Consider the following 14,083-nt stretch of genomic DNA (forward strand, 5'->3'; position numbering starts at 1 on the left):
AGGGTTCCCTTTTCTCCACATCCTCCCCTACATTTGTTATTTGTTGTGTTTTTGACGATAGCCATTATGACAGGTGTGAGGTGATATCTCATTGTGGTTTTGATTTGCATTTCTCTGATGCTTAACGATGTTGAGCATCTTTTCATGTGCCTCTTGGCCATCTCTAAGTCTTCTTTGGAAAAATGTCTGTTCAAGTCCTCTGTTCATTTTTTGGATATTGAGTTGTATTAGTAAACTATTTTCTTCAGCAGACTTTATTTTTTAGAATAGTTGTAGGTTTACAACTATTGTAAAAATTGCACAGAAAGTACAGAGTTCCCATATAGGTCCTCTTCCCTTCCCCCACCCCCAGTTCCCCCATTATTAGCATCTTGCATTAGTGTGATACATTTGTTGCAATTGATGGACCAAAATTGATACATTGTTATTAAAATCCATAGTTACATTAGGATTCACTCTTTTTGTTGTATAGTTTCGTGGGATTTGACAAATGCATGATTTCATGTCCACCCTTACAGTATCATACAGTATGGTTTCACTGCCCTGTGCTCTACTTATATGAATTATTTTAAAACCCATTTAAAAAAATTTTTTTTTGGCTGCGTTGGGTCTTCATTGCTGTGCGCAGGCTTTCTCTAGTTGCAGCGACCGTTGCATTGCGCAGGCTTCTCATTGCGGTGGCTTCTCTTGTAGAGCACAGGCTCTAGGCGCACAGGCTTCAGTACTTGTGGTGCATGGGCTCAGTAGTTGTGGCTTGCGGGCTCCAGAGCGCAGGCTCAGTAGTTGTGGCACACAGGCTTAGTTGCTCCGCAGCAGGTGGGATCTTCCTGAACCAGGGCTTGAACTCGTGTCCCCTGCATCGGCAGGTGGACTCTCAACCACTGCGCCACCGGGGAAGCCCCTTAAAACCCATTTTTAAAGATCACATATTTTGATTTATTGCTTCTCAACCAGGAACTATCTTTATGGGTTTGAGTTTAATAAAAATGAGTATCTTGGGAATTCCCTGGTGGTCCAGTGGTTAGGACTCAGCGTTTTCACTGCTGTGGGCCCGGGTTCGATTCTTGGTCAGGGAACTAAGATCCTGCAAGCCACATGGCAAGGCAAAAAATAAAAAAATATTTTTAAAAATGAGTATCTCACCATGTACAAAGTAGAAAAAAGCAGGAAGGGATAAATAGCCCCCAAAATGATATTAGCAAATATGGATATGCTTTCAGAAAAACTTTATTGCATTTCAACAAATTTATCTAAAAATTGCAAATAACCCATCTATCAGTATTGGTCTAGAAATGATCTTGCTTTCATTGTCGTTTTAGCACAGTCGTTCTAAATCTGGAAAATTAACTTTTTTTCCATTTTGGCCCCTACAGGAAAAGAAGGGTTGAAACATGTATGTACCCGTCCCACTTCTGTGCTTCCCCAGAAAGATCTGTCTTAGATGCCTATGTAAGAATATCCAGGGAGTTCCCTGGTGGTCTAGTGGTTAGGATTTGGTGCTTTCACTGCCGTGTCCTGGGTCGGGAAACTGAAATCCCACAAGCCACGCAGTGTGGCCAAAATAAAATGAATAAATAAATTTTAAAAAAAAGGATATCCATGTATCTCTGATAAAAGTGGATATGGCACAGCTGGATTGTCTATATATAAGGAGCTATGATGATATATTCCTAATGTCACAGGTCAGGATAATGTGCAGCCAGTGCTGCCCTGTAATAAGTCTCACCACACTACAGAGGTATCTTAGAGTTAATTATCTGTCTTATTTTCATTTCTATTGTGGGAGTTCCATGAAAACAGGTATGGTACCTTTCCTTATACCTTTTCTTATTTTTATCCCATGATAAATCCCATGACAAAAATAAGAAAAGGCATAAGCATTCAGTATACTTGGTTAAACATCTGTGGTATGCCTTAAAAAGAGATGAGGATTAGAAGAATTACTGCAGAGTGTTTGGGGTTTGTACCATGCTGTGCAACATTGCTGGTCTCAAACTAGAATATATATTAATTTTTCTTAGTAATATGTTAATACATTTTTAGGAGCACTATTTCTCCTATAGTTTTGATGAGGACTTTCCTAATCTCTATCTTTTAAAAGACATGAATGGAGAGTACAGAGGCAGAGGATTTGGACGAGGAAGATTTCAAAGCTGGAAAAGAAGAAGAGGTGGTGGGAGCTTCTCAGGAAAATGGAGAGAACTAGAGCACAGACCTGACGTGAATAAAGCCACAGGAAAACATCCTGGTAGGGGAGGCCAACAGTAGTGCAATTTTTTTTTCCTTCGTGAAGGAATCTGTTCATGCCTGTCATGAAAAGCAGTTTAACTCAAATTTGTCTGTCTTTTATTTGACATTACCCTTAAGGTAATATTTGGATGTTAATATCCAAAATTCTTACTGAAATCTGTAACTTAGATATTCTATTAATAACATGTCAGGGTCTCATTGTTATAAGGAGAAGCAAATAGGAAAAAAAAATGTTCTGTTTCTATTAACCTAGTATTCTGTTTTTGTGGTTTTGTTTGTTTGTTTTTTTCAGAACAAACCCCACAGTCTTTGCTACTACAATCAACGTTGGATCAATTCACACCATATAAAGGCTGGAAGCTTTATTTGTCAGAAGGTAGAGTTAAAAGTGCAAAAAGTACCATAAGTCTTATTTTCCTTAACTTTTTTTGGATGCTACATCTCATATTACTGTTCATTTGGCTTACATATATATATATCTCCCCTCTTCTTTAATCTTAGTTCACCCAAACAATTGAATTATGTTTATGTTTCAAGAGCATAATTTTTCATTTTCTATTGGTCAGAAAAACAAACCACACTAGGTATTTCAGAAAGAGGATTTAATACAGGGAATTGGGTATACAGATAGAAGACTGAAAGACCAAAAAGGGAACACTGAGATAAACTCCCAGATAGTGTTAACTTTGGAAAGCAACAACCACCCTTATGCCTGAGGGAACAAAAGATAAGTAGTGCTGAGGTTATCAGAACCTAAGAATTCAAAGGAGGAGCCACAGCATAGCTGTGGCTTTGACCTTTGAGGGGCACCCCACAAAGCTGTGCTTGGACCTCTGAAGGATATCTTTCAGAGCTGTGCTCAGACCACCAAGGCGAATTAAGCAGGTTGCTGCTGGTAGTTCTGGCAGGAGAGTGGCATGGTTGGTGCTTAGTGCTGGAGGCTAGAACTGTAGCTATCCTCTGTAGCTGGAGAGATGCTGAAAAGAATTGGAAACAAGAATAAATTCCTTCCTGCCTGCTGCCTGCCAGTCTCTAAAGTTGCCTCTAATTGGCAGAATCTTACAGGAGTCTGGGAAATGCCTTGTGCAGATCTTGATCAAAGAATCACAAAGCTGAAAATAGAAGAGTAGGCTTGGAACCAAGAGACAATGACCAACACAGTTTGTGTAGAAACATAGTTAAGGAATCTCCTTTTTGTAATCCAGAACATCAGTTAACATCATACATCTGTCTGTATGGGTTTGGAGAATCATCTTTCCTGTGCTCTGATAGTATCATATGCTTGTTATGAGATATGGGTTTTGTGTTTATGTATATCTGTGTTTTTTTTTACCCACTGGACTGTACTGCTTAAGGGCAAGGATCTTGCCCCATACCGGGCAGTCAGTATTCATTTTGTGAATGAATGAAGTGCTTTACAAATGTTTTCTATATTGAGAGTCTGTTTTTCTCTGGTATATAGAAATGTTATGTTTCATAGTTGATGTGTCTTTTGTTGCTTTAGGATGCATTAGCCACCAACACCCACAATACTTCCCTAGCAGTTAGCTCAGAATACTAGAAGTGATCTTTGGACTGGTCCTAAAAATGGAGTTCACAAGTTGCCTTTGGCCAGTTGTACTTCCGAACTGCTTCATTGTACTGTTTCTCTGTGGGAGACCAATTCAAAAATGTTATAGAACTTCACAATGTGGAAGATAACTTTATAGTTTTGGGACCAGAGTCGAGTGGTAGTCTGCCTCTCCTGATCTCAGGAAAGGATTTGACAAATGGCTATTTGGACTAGTAGGATTTTCTTTGCAAAGAATTAAGAGTTTAGTTAGTGTGCTAAGATTTGGCTTTAAAAAATTTTTTTTAAACCTCAACATATTTTATTTATTTATTTTTTAACATCTTTATTGGAGTATAATTGCTTTACAACGTTGTGTTAGTTTCTGCTGTATAACAAACTGAATCAGCTATACGTATACATATATCCCCATATCCCCTCCCTCTTGCGTCTCCTTCCCACCCTCCCTATCCCACCCCTCTAGGTGGTCACAGAGCATGGAGCTGATCTCCCTGTGCTAGCGGCTTAAGTTTTCGCTTTATTATGTAAGCTGTTTGAACTAGTAGATCTTACTAGGTGTCACAGCTCAATGTAAAGATTTTCAGATATTGGTGCTTTTAGAGAGAGACACTTCCTATCTGCATTTTAGATTATGCAGAGCTAAACTTGTTTTAGAATCTTATGTTTACATTCTATACCAGTTCTTATCTAAATGTAATCAGACTGTACAGCAGTTAGAAGTCATCTACCATGTATATACTATTTCTTCTGTCTCATGAAAAATATACTTGTACGTGTGTAATTTTTATTAGTGCTGATGCCATATTTGTTGGATTAGTTTACAGCAACAGCTCTCCTTTTATTGAGAAGATTCAAGCATTTGAAAACTTTTTCACAAGGCGTATTGATTTATACGATAAGGTAAAGTTCTTGCATAACAAAGCTACTAGTCCACCTTTATGTGTCATCTTATTGAACAATGTATTTGAGGTGCTAGTGATTGTGGTTATAGACACTGGACTGCCTTGGTCCAGCTGCTAGCTTCCCACTTACCAGCAGTGTGGACTTTGGTGAATTACTTTCTTTTGTGTGTTTTCTCATCTATCATTAGAGTATGAGAGTATTATTAATACCTACCACAAAGGGTTGTTAAGAGACATAAATAAGTTAATACATTTTAAATATTAGAACTGTGCTTGGCACAAAACTTGTAGTACTTATTATCACATATTCTTTTTTTAATTTTTGAATTTTATTTTATTTATTTTTTATATAGCAGGTTCTTATTAGTTATCTGCTTTATACATATTAGTGTATACATGTCAATCCCAATCTCCCAATTCATCCCACCACCACCACCCACCCCCGCCACTTTCCCCACCTTGGTGTCCATATGTTTGTTCTCTACATCTGTGTCTCTATTTCTGCCCTGCAAACTGGTTCATCTGTACCATTTTTCTAGGTTCCACATGTATGCGTTAATATACGATATTTGTTTTTCTCTTTCTGACTTACTTCACTCTGTATGACAGTCTCTAAATTCATCCATGTCTCTACAAATGACCCAATTTCGTTCCTTTTTATGGCTGAGTAATATTCCATTGTATATATGTACCACATCTTCTTTATCCATTCGTCTGTCGATGGGCATTTAGGTTGCTTCCATGACCTGGCTATTGTAAATAGTGCTGCAGTGAACATTGGGGTGCATGTGTCTGTTTGAATTATGGTTTTCTCTGGGTATATGCCCAGTAGTGGGATTGCTGGGTCATATAGTAATTCTATTTTTAGTTTTTTAAGGAACTTCCATACTGTTCTCCATAGTGGCTGTATCAATTTACATTCCCACCAACAGTGCAAGAGGGTTCCCTTTTCTCCACACCCTCTCCAGCATTTGTTGTTCGTAGATTTTCTGATGATGCCCATTCTAACTGGTGTGAGGTGATACCTCACTGTAGTTTTGATTTGCGTTTCTCTAATAATTAGTGATGTTGAGCATCTTTTCAGGTGCTTCTTGGCCATCTGTGTGTCTTCTTTGGAGAAATGTTTATTTAGGTCTTATGCCCATTTTTTGATTGGGTTTCTTTTTTTATTACTGAGCTGCATGAGCTGATATTATCACTATATGAACATTATATGCTTCCTCAAAGTATGTGATTGAATGCTCATACATGGTAAAAAAGCAATCATTATTTTCATACCTTAATATTTTATAGGATGAAATAGAAAGAAAGGGAAGTATTTTGGTGAATTTTAAAGAACTGACAAAAGATGACGAAATAGCTAAATTGATACCAAATATAGCAAATGAATTAAGGGATACACCTGAGAAAACCCTGGCTTGCATGGGTCTGGCAATACATCAGGTAAGTGTTGATTTTGTGAGACTGTTGTCAAAATTTTAAAGGAAGATTTCACAGTAACAGTACCTTCTCTAAAAGATTCTTAGTTTCTACCAACAGACCTTTGCTAGAACTGAAAGGTTGCTATCCTGTCAGAGGAAGACTTCATAGGCATGGTGGGGTTTAGGGTGGGTCTTAAAGTGGTACTGAGGACTGGACATAGAGCAGAAGAGGTCAGGGTATCCAGGCGAGGGTTTATTACAAAGATTCGTTGCAAAGATGTATACACTGCTAGTGACCCAAGGCTGGGAACCTTGGCTGTTGTCTTCAGACTCCTCTTGCTCATTAGTTTTTTTTTTTTAATTAATTAATTAATTTATTTATTTATTTTTGGCTGTGTTGGGTCTTCTATGCTGCGCACGGGCTTTCTCTAGTTGCGGCGAGCAGGGGCTACTCTTTGTTGCGGTGCATGGACTTCTCACTGCGGTGGCTTCTCTTGTTGCGGAGCACAGGCTCTAGGCGCACGGGCTTCAGTAGTTGTGGCGCGCAGGCTCAGTACTTGTGGCTCACAGGCTCTAGAGCGCAGGTTCAGTAGTTGTGGCACACGGGCTTAGTTGCTCCGCGGCGTGTGGGATCTTCCCGGACCAGGGCTCGAAGCTGTGTCCCCTGCATTGGCAGGTGGAGTTTTAACCACTGCGCCACCAGGGAAATCCCTCTCATTAGTTCTTCATGTCTAAACTACCACATCCTTTCACTTCTATTTCTAAAATATCTCTTAAATCCACCTCTTTTCCATGCTTACAGCCTCTGTCGTAAGACTTCATTATCTTTCCTTAACTGTTGCCATACATGGTAAAACACGATTTGTCCTTGGAAACTGTGGTGACTCTTTCCTGCCAAATGATATCCAAACCCTTTGTGTGGCATTGAAAGCCTTCCATAACCTGGTTCAACTTCCTCTCCCTGCTCTCCTAAATTCACTGCCATCCAGCTAAACTAAGCTCCCTCTAGGATTCTTACACGTGCTGTCCATTTGGCATAGAACGCCCCTTGCCTCACATGTCCAAATGTCTTGGGCCTAACTCAGTTGTCACTCTGAAACCTTTCTCATGACCCCTTTTCAAAACTCACTTGGTTTTTTGTCTGTAAATCTTTATTGTAGCAATTATAGCTGCATATTTGCATCTCATTTTTTCAGACTGGCAGCATACTGATTTGTATACAAGTAGATGTTAAATATTTATTTTACTTAATGTCAAATGCCAAGGAAGTAAATATTGGTTATTTCAAAAGTCATCTTTATTTTCTTTATCTTAATCACTGAATTTGGAGAAGTAGAAAATATTTTTTCACCAGAATCCATCCAGAATAGCTTTGGGGGGCTACTGTAAGGACTTTTAATACTAGGTTTAGTTGACACAGAAGGGAGCAGACAGGGATGCTGGAGTTTTCCAGTCCAAGGACAGCAAAACCCCAGGTTAAACATAATCCACTATAAAATAAGTAATCATAATTAAATATCAGAATTTTAAAGGGCAGTTAGAGTTCTGTTAATATGCTGTTCTGAACTGTTTATATTCTTTTTTTTTTTTTAATCAATCATCAATTTTATACACATCAGTGTATACATGTCAATCCCTATCACCCAATTCAGCACACCACCATCCCCACCCCACCGCAGTTTTCCCCCCTTGGTGTCCATACGTTTGTTCTCTACATCCGTGTCTCTATTCCTGCCCTGCAAACTGATTCATCTGTACCATTTTTCTAGGTTCCACATACATGCGTTAATATACGATATTTGTTTTTCTCTTTCTGACTTACTTCACTCTGTATGACAGTCTCTAGATCCATACACATCTCAACAAATGACTCAGTTTCGTTCCTTTTTATGGCTGAGTAATATTCCATTGTATATATGTACCACAACTTCTTTATCCATTCGTCTGTTGATGGGCATTTAGGTTGCTTCCGTGACCTGGCTATTGTAAATAGTGCTGCAGTGAACATTGGGGTGGATGTGTCTTTTTGAATTACGGTTTTCTCTGGGTATATGCCCAGTAGTGGGATTGCTGGGTCATATGGTAATTCTATTTTTAGTTTTTTAAGGAACCTCCATATTGTTCTCCATAGTGGCTGTATCAATTTACATTCCCACCAACAGTGCAAGAGGGTTCCCTTTTCTCCACACCCTCTCCAGCATTTGTTGTTTGTAGATTTTCTGATGGTGCCCATTCTAACTGGTGTGAGGTGATATCTCATTGTAGTTTTGATTTGCATTTCTCTAATAATTAGTGATGTTGAGCATCTTTTCATGTGCTTCTTGGCCATCTATATGTCTTCTTTGGAGAAATGTCTATTTAGGTCTTCTGCCCATTTTTGGATTGGGTTGTTTGTTTCTTTAATATTGAGCTGAATGAGCTGTTTATATATTTTGGAGATTAATCCTTTGTCCATTGATTCGTTTGCAAATATTTTCTCCCATTCTGAGGGTTGTCTTTTCGTCTTGTTTATGGTTTCCTTTGCTGTGCAAAAGCTTTGAAGTTTCATTAGGTCCCATTTGTTTATTTTTGTGTTTATTTCCATTACTCTAGGAGGTGGATTAAAAAAGATCTTGCTGTGATTTATGTCAAAGAGTGTTCTTCCTACGTTTTCCTCTATGAGTTTTATAGTGTCCGGTCTTACATTTAGGTCTCGAATCCATTTTAAGTTTATTTTTGTGTATGGTGTTAGGGAGTATTCTAATTTCATTCTTTTACATGTAGCTGTCCAGTTTTCCCAGCACCGCTTATTGAGGAGACTGTCTTTTCTCCATTGTATATCTTTGCCTCCTTTGTCATAGATTAGTTGACCGTAGGTGCATGGGTTTATCTCTGGGCTTTCTATCTTGTTCCATTGATCTATGTTTCTGTTTTTGTGCCAGTACCATATTGTCTTGATTACTGTAGCTTTGTAGTATAGTCTGAAGTCAGGGAGTCTGATTCCTCCAGCTCCGCTCTTTTCCCTCAAGACTGCTTTGGCTATTCAGGGTCTTTTGTGTCTCCATACAAATTTTAAGATGATTTGTTCTAGTTCCGTAAAAAATGCCATTGGTAATTTGATAGGGATTGCACTGAATCTGTAGATTGCTTTGGGTAGTATAGTCATTTTCACAATATTGATTCTTCCAATCCAAGAACATGGTATATCTCTCCATCTGTTGGTATCATCTTTAATTTCTTTCATCAGTGTCTTATAGTTTCCTGCATACAGGTCTTTTGTCTACCTAGGTAGGTGTATTCCTAGGTATTTTATTCTTTTTGTTGCAATGGTAAATGGGAGTGTTTCCATAATTTCTCTTTCAGATTTTTCATCATTAGTGTATAGGAATGCAAGAGATTTCTGTGCATTAATTTTGTATCCTGGAACTTTACCAAATTCATTGATTAGCTCTAGTAGTTTTCTGGTGGCATTTTTAGGATTCTCTATGTATAGTATCATGTCATCTGCAAACAGTGACAGTTTTACTTCTTCTTTTCCAATTTGTATTCCTTTTATTTCTTTTTCTTCTCTGATTGCCGTGGCTAGGACTTCCAAAACTATGTTGAATGATAGTGGTGAGAGTGGACATCCTTGTCTCGTTCCTGATCTTAGAGGAAATGCTTTCAGTTTTTCACCGTTGAGAATGATGTTTGCTGTGGGTTTGTCATATATGGCCTTTATTATGTTGAGGTAGGTTCCCTCTATGCCCACTTTCTGGAGAGTTTTTATCATAAATGGGTGTTGAATTTTGTCAAAAGCTTTTTCTGCATCTATTGAGATGATCATATGGTTTTTCTTCTTCAATTTGTTAATATAGTGTATCACATTGATTGATTTGCATATATTGAAGAATCCTTGCATCCCTGGGATAAATCCCACTTGATCATGGTGTATGATCCTTTTAATGTGTTGTTGGATTCTGTTTGCTAGTATTTTGTTGAGGATTTTTGCCTCTATATTCATCAGTGATATTGGTCTGTAATTTTCTTTTTTTGTAGTATCTTTGTCTGGTTTTGGTATCAGGGTGATGGTGGCTTCATAGAATGAGTTTGGGAGTATTCCTTCCTCTGCAATTTTTTGGAAGAGTTTGAGAAGGATGGGTGTTAGCTGTTCTCTAAATGTTTGATAGAATTCACCTGTGAAGCCATCTGGTCCTGGACTTTTGTTTGTTGGAAGGATTTTAATCACAGTTTCAATTTCAGTGCTTGTGATTGGTCTGTTCATATTTTCTGTTTCTTCCTGGTTCAGTCTTGGAAGGTTATACCTTTCTAAGAATTTGTCCATTTCTTCCAGGTTGTCCATTTTATTGGCATAGAGTTGCTTGTAGTCGTCTCTTAGGATGCTTTGTATTTCTGCGGTGTCTGTTGTAACTTCTCCTTTTTCGTTTCTAATTTTATTGATTTGAGTCCTCTCCCTCCTTTTCTTGATGAGTCTGGCTAATGGCTTATCAATTTTGTTTATCTTCTCAAAGAACCAGCTTTTAATTTTATTGATCTTTGCTATTGTTTTCTTTGTTTCTATTTCATTTATTTCCGCTCTGATCTTTATGATTTCTTTCCTTCTGCTAACTTTGGGTTTTGTTTGTTCTTCTTTCTCTAGTTCCTTTAGGTGTAAGGTTAGATTGTTTATTTGAGATTTTTCTTGTTTCTTGAGGTAGGCTTGTATAGCTATAAACTTGCCTCTTAGAACTGCTTTTGCTGCATCCCATAGGTTTTGGATTGTCGGGTTTTCATTGTCATTTGTCTCTAGGTATTTTTTGATTTCCTCTTTGATTTCTTTAGTGATCTCTTGATTATTTAGTAACGTTTTGTTTAGCCTCCATGTGTTTGTGTTTTTTACGGTTTTTTCCCTGTAATTCATTTCTAATTTCATAGCGTTGTGGTCAGAAAAGATGCTTGATATGATTTCAATTTTCTTAAATTTACTGAGGCTTGATTTGTGACCCAAGATGTGCTCTATCCTGAAGAATGTTCTGTGTGCACTTGAGAAGAAAGTGTAATCTGCTGTTTTTGGATGGAATGTCCTGTAAATATCAATTAAATCTATCTCGTCTGTTGTGTCATTTAAAGCTTCTGTTTCCTTATTTATTTTCATTTTGGATGATCTGTCCATTGGTGTAAGTGAGGTGTTCAAGTCCCCCACTATTATTGTGTTACTGTCAATTTCCTCTTTTATAGCTGTTAACAGTTGCCTTATGTATTGAGGTGCTCCTATGTTGGGTGCATATATATTTATAATTGTTATATCTTCTTCTTGGATTGATCCCTTGATCATTATGTAGTGTCCTTCCTTGTCTCTTGTAACATTCTTTATCTTAAAGTCTATTTTATCTGATATGAGTATAGCTACTCCAGCTTTCTTTTGATTTCCATTTGCATGGAATATCTTTTTCCATCCCCTCCCTTTCAGTCTGTATGCGTCCCTAGGTCTGAAGTGGGTCTCTTGTAGACAGCATATATATGGGTCTTGTTTTTGTATCCATTCAGCAAGCCTGTGTCTTTTGGTTGGAGCATTTAATCCATTCACGTTTAAGGTAATTATCGATATGTATGTTCCTATGACCATTTTCTTAATTGTTTTGGGTTTGTTTTTGTAGGTCCTTTTCTTCTCTTGTGTTTCCCACTTAGAGAAGTTCCTTTAGCATTTGTTGTAGAGCTGGTTTGGTGGTGCTGAATTCTCTTAGCTTTTGCTTGTCTGTAAAGCTTTTGATTTCTCCATCGAATCTAAATGAGATCCTTGCTGGGTAGAGTAATCTTGGTTGTAGGTTCTTCCCTTTCATCACTTTAAGTATATCATGCCACTCCCTTCTGGTTTGTAGAGTTTCTGCTGAGAAATCAGCTGTAAACCTTATGGGAGTTCCCTTGTATGTTATTTGCCATTTTTCCCTTGCTCCTTTCAATAATTTTCCTTTGTCTTTAATTTTTGCCAATTTGATTGCTATGTGTCTCGGTGTGTTTCTCCTTTGTTTTATCCTGTATGGGACTCGCTGTGCTTCCTGGACTTGGGTGGCTATTTCTTTTCCCATGTTAGGGAAGTTTTCGACTATAATCTCTTTAAATATTTTCTCTGGTCCTTTCTCTCTGTCTTCTTCTTCTGAGACCCCTATAACGTGAATGTTGTTGCATTTAATATTGTCCCAGAGGTCTCTTAGGCTGTCTTCATTTCTTTTCATTCTTTTTTCTTTAGTCTGTTCTGCAGCAGTGAATTCCACCATTCTGTCTTCCAGGTCACTTAACTGTTCTTCTGCCTCAGTTATTCTGCTATTGATTCCTTCTAGTGTAGGTTTCATTTCAGTTATTGTATTGTTCATCTCTGTTTGTTTGTTCTTTAATTCTTCTAGGTCTTTGTTAAACATTTCTTGCATCTTCTCGATCTTTGCCTCCATTCTTATTCCGAGGTCCTGGATCATCTTCACTATCATTATTCTGAATTCTTTTTCTGGAAGGTTGCCTATCTCCACTTCATTTAGTTGTTTTTCTGGGTTTTTATCTTGTTCCTTCATCTGGTATGTAGCCCTCTGCCTTTTCATCTTGTCTGTCTTTCTGTGAATGTGGTTTTTGTTCCACAGGCTGCAGGATTGTAGTTTTTCTTGCTTCTGCTGTCTCCCCTCTGGTGGATGAGGCTATCTAAGAGGCTTGATGGGAGGCTCTTGATGGGATGTGGTGGGTAGCTGTTTATAGTCTTAACTTCATATTCTCTATAAAAGAGTTCTGCTTCAAGAAGATATCTTGTTTTCAAACTTTTGAGTAAATGTCTGTCTTGTCTAGGTGTTAACTAAGGATCTTGAAAGGCATGCAGCTGAGTTACAAGCCCAAGAAGGATTGTCTAGAAATGGGGAAACAATGGTAAATGTGCCACACATTCATACAAGGTGAGGAATTTGCTGATATTGAATTATTATTCAGAAAAAGGCATTAAAGACTATTTAAGAGTGAGAACCTAATTTTATAAAGCCAAAGAAATCAGTAAAAAGCATATGAGTTTCTTGCTAACTCATTGGTCATCACACCCAAGTGAACCTGCTGAATTTGAAGAGATCGTGATAGAAATAAGCTTTTTCTGCCTAAATAAGTTGATTTGTGAACCTGCAAATTTTTGTAAGCATTGATTTTGGATGTATGCTTATTAAGACCCTGCTATTTACCTTTAGTAATCCATGTGATACACTAAGTGGTGTGATTAAATTTTGTTAAAATTATTAGATTTCTATTAAACACAGAGAACAAATGGAATTTTTTCTTGAATTCAACTTTTTATTGTATTATAAGATTTTAAATTCTCATTAGAAGAGATGAATAAAGTAATCATCAAGGTTGTTTGTTTTTTTTTCCTTAGAATTTAAAAAAGACATTTCCTAACATTTCTTGAAAAAGAAGTTGGAGACTCAGAAGTTGCTGAATCTGAGACTTTCCTTTTGGCATTATTTTTTTCCTTTTTCCCTAGAGAACAGCCAATGAGACAAGAGGAAAAGGGAAGATTTAACTTTTTTTATTTTTAAGAATGACTTAGTACTTGTAAAATTCCTGATATATATGGGGGTGATATGGTTTGAGAATTCCATAATTGCTTCTAAAAGGGACTTGTGAAAATGCAGACAACCTCAGCTTTCTGCTCATTGTAAATGTATAGATAAATATGTTCCTGTTTTTGTTTTTAGGGTATACAACTATGAGCCCTTAACACAGCTCAAGAATGTCCGAGCAAATTACTATGGAAAATACATTGCTCTGAGAGGGACAGTGGTTCGTGTCAGTAATATAAAGCCTCTTTGTACCAAGATGGCTTTTCTTTGTGCTGCATGTGGAGAAATTCAGAGTTTTTCTCTTCCAGATGGAAAATATAATCTTCCCACAAAGGTGATACCATGTTCTTTAACTACTTCCTTCTTTATCTTGGTAAAGAAGGCAAATCAATTTACAGA

The 14,083-nt window shown here is 37.5% G+C and overlaps 1 protein-coding gene across 3 annotated transcripts in view; it reads left to right on the plus strand.

The window, feature by feature from the left end:
- The window catches only part of MCM8 (minichromosome maintenance 8 homologous recombination repair factor), a 42,973-nt gene that overhangs the window by 1,279 nt on the left and 27,611 nt on the right, over positions 1 to 14,083 (plus strand). For 2 of the 3 annotated variants that reach the window (XR_014235617.1, XM_082359873.1), the window contains exons 2-7: positions 2,102 to 2,248; positions 2,543 to 2,626; positions 4,638 to 4,720; positions 6,016 to 6,165; positions 12,930 to 13,033; positions 13,820 to 14,018. Coding sequence is in view for 2 of the 3 variants with exons in the window: in XM_082359873.1 (XP_082215999.1) it covers positions 2,104 to 2,248; positions 2,543 to 2,626; positions 4,638 to 4,720; positions 6,016 to 6,165; positions 12,930 to 13,033; positions 13,820 to 14,018 (765 nt within the window). In the remaining variant the exon portion in view is untranslated. The remainder of the gene's footprint in view (positions 1 to 2,101; positions 2,249 to 2,542; positions 2,627 to 4,637; positions 4,721 to 6,015; positions 6,166 to 12,929; positions 13,034 to 13,819; positions 14,019 to 14,083) is intronic. The other variant, XM_082359874.1, reaches the window with a different exon arrangement.

Source organism: Balaenoptera borealis, assembly GCF_965194805.1.
Source record: "Balaenoptera borealis genome assembly, chromosome: 16".
Lineage (NCBI taxonomy): Eukaryota > Metazoa > Chordata > Mammalia > Artiodactyla > Balaenopteridae > Balaenoptera > Balaenoptera borealis.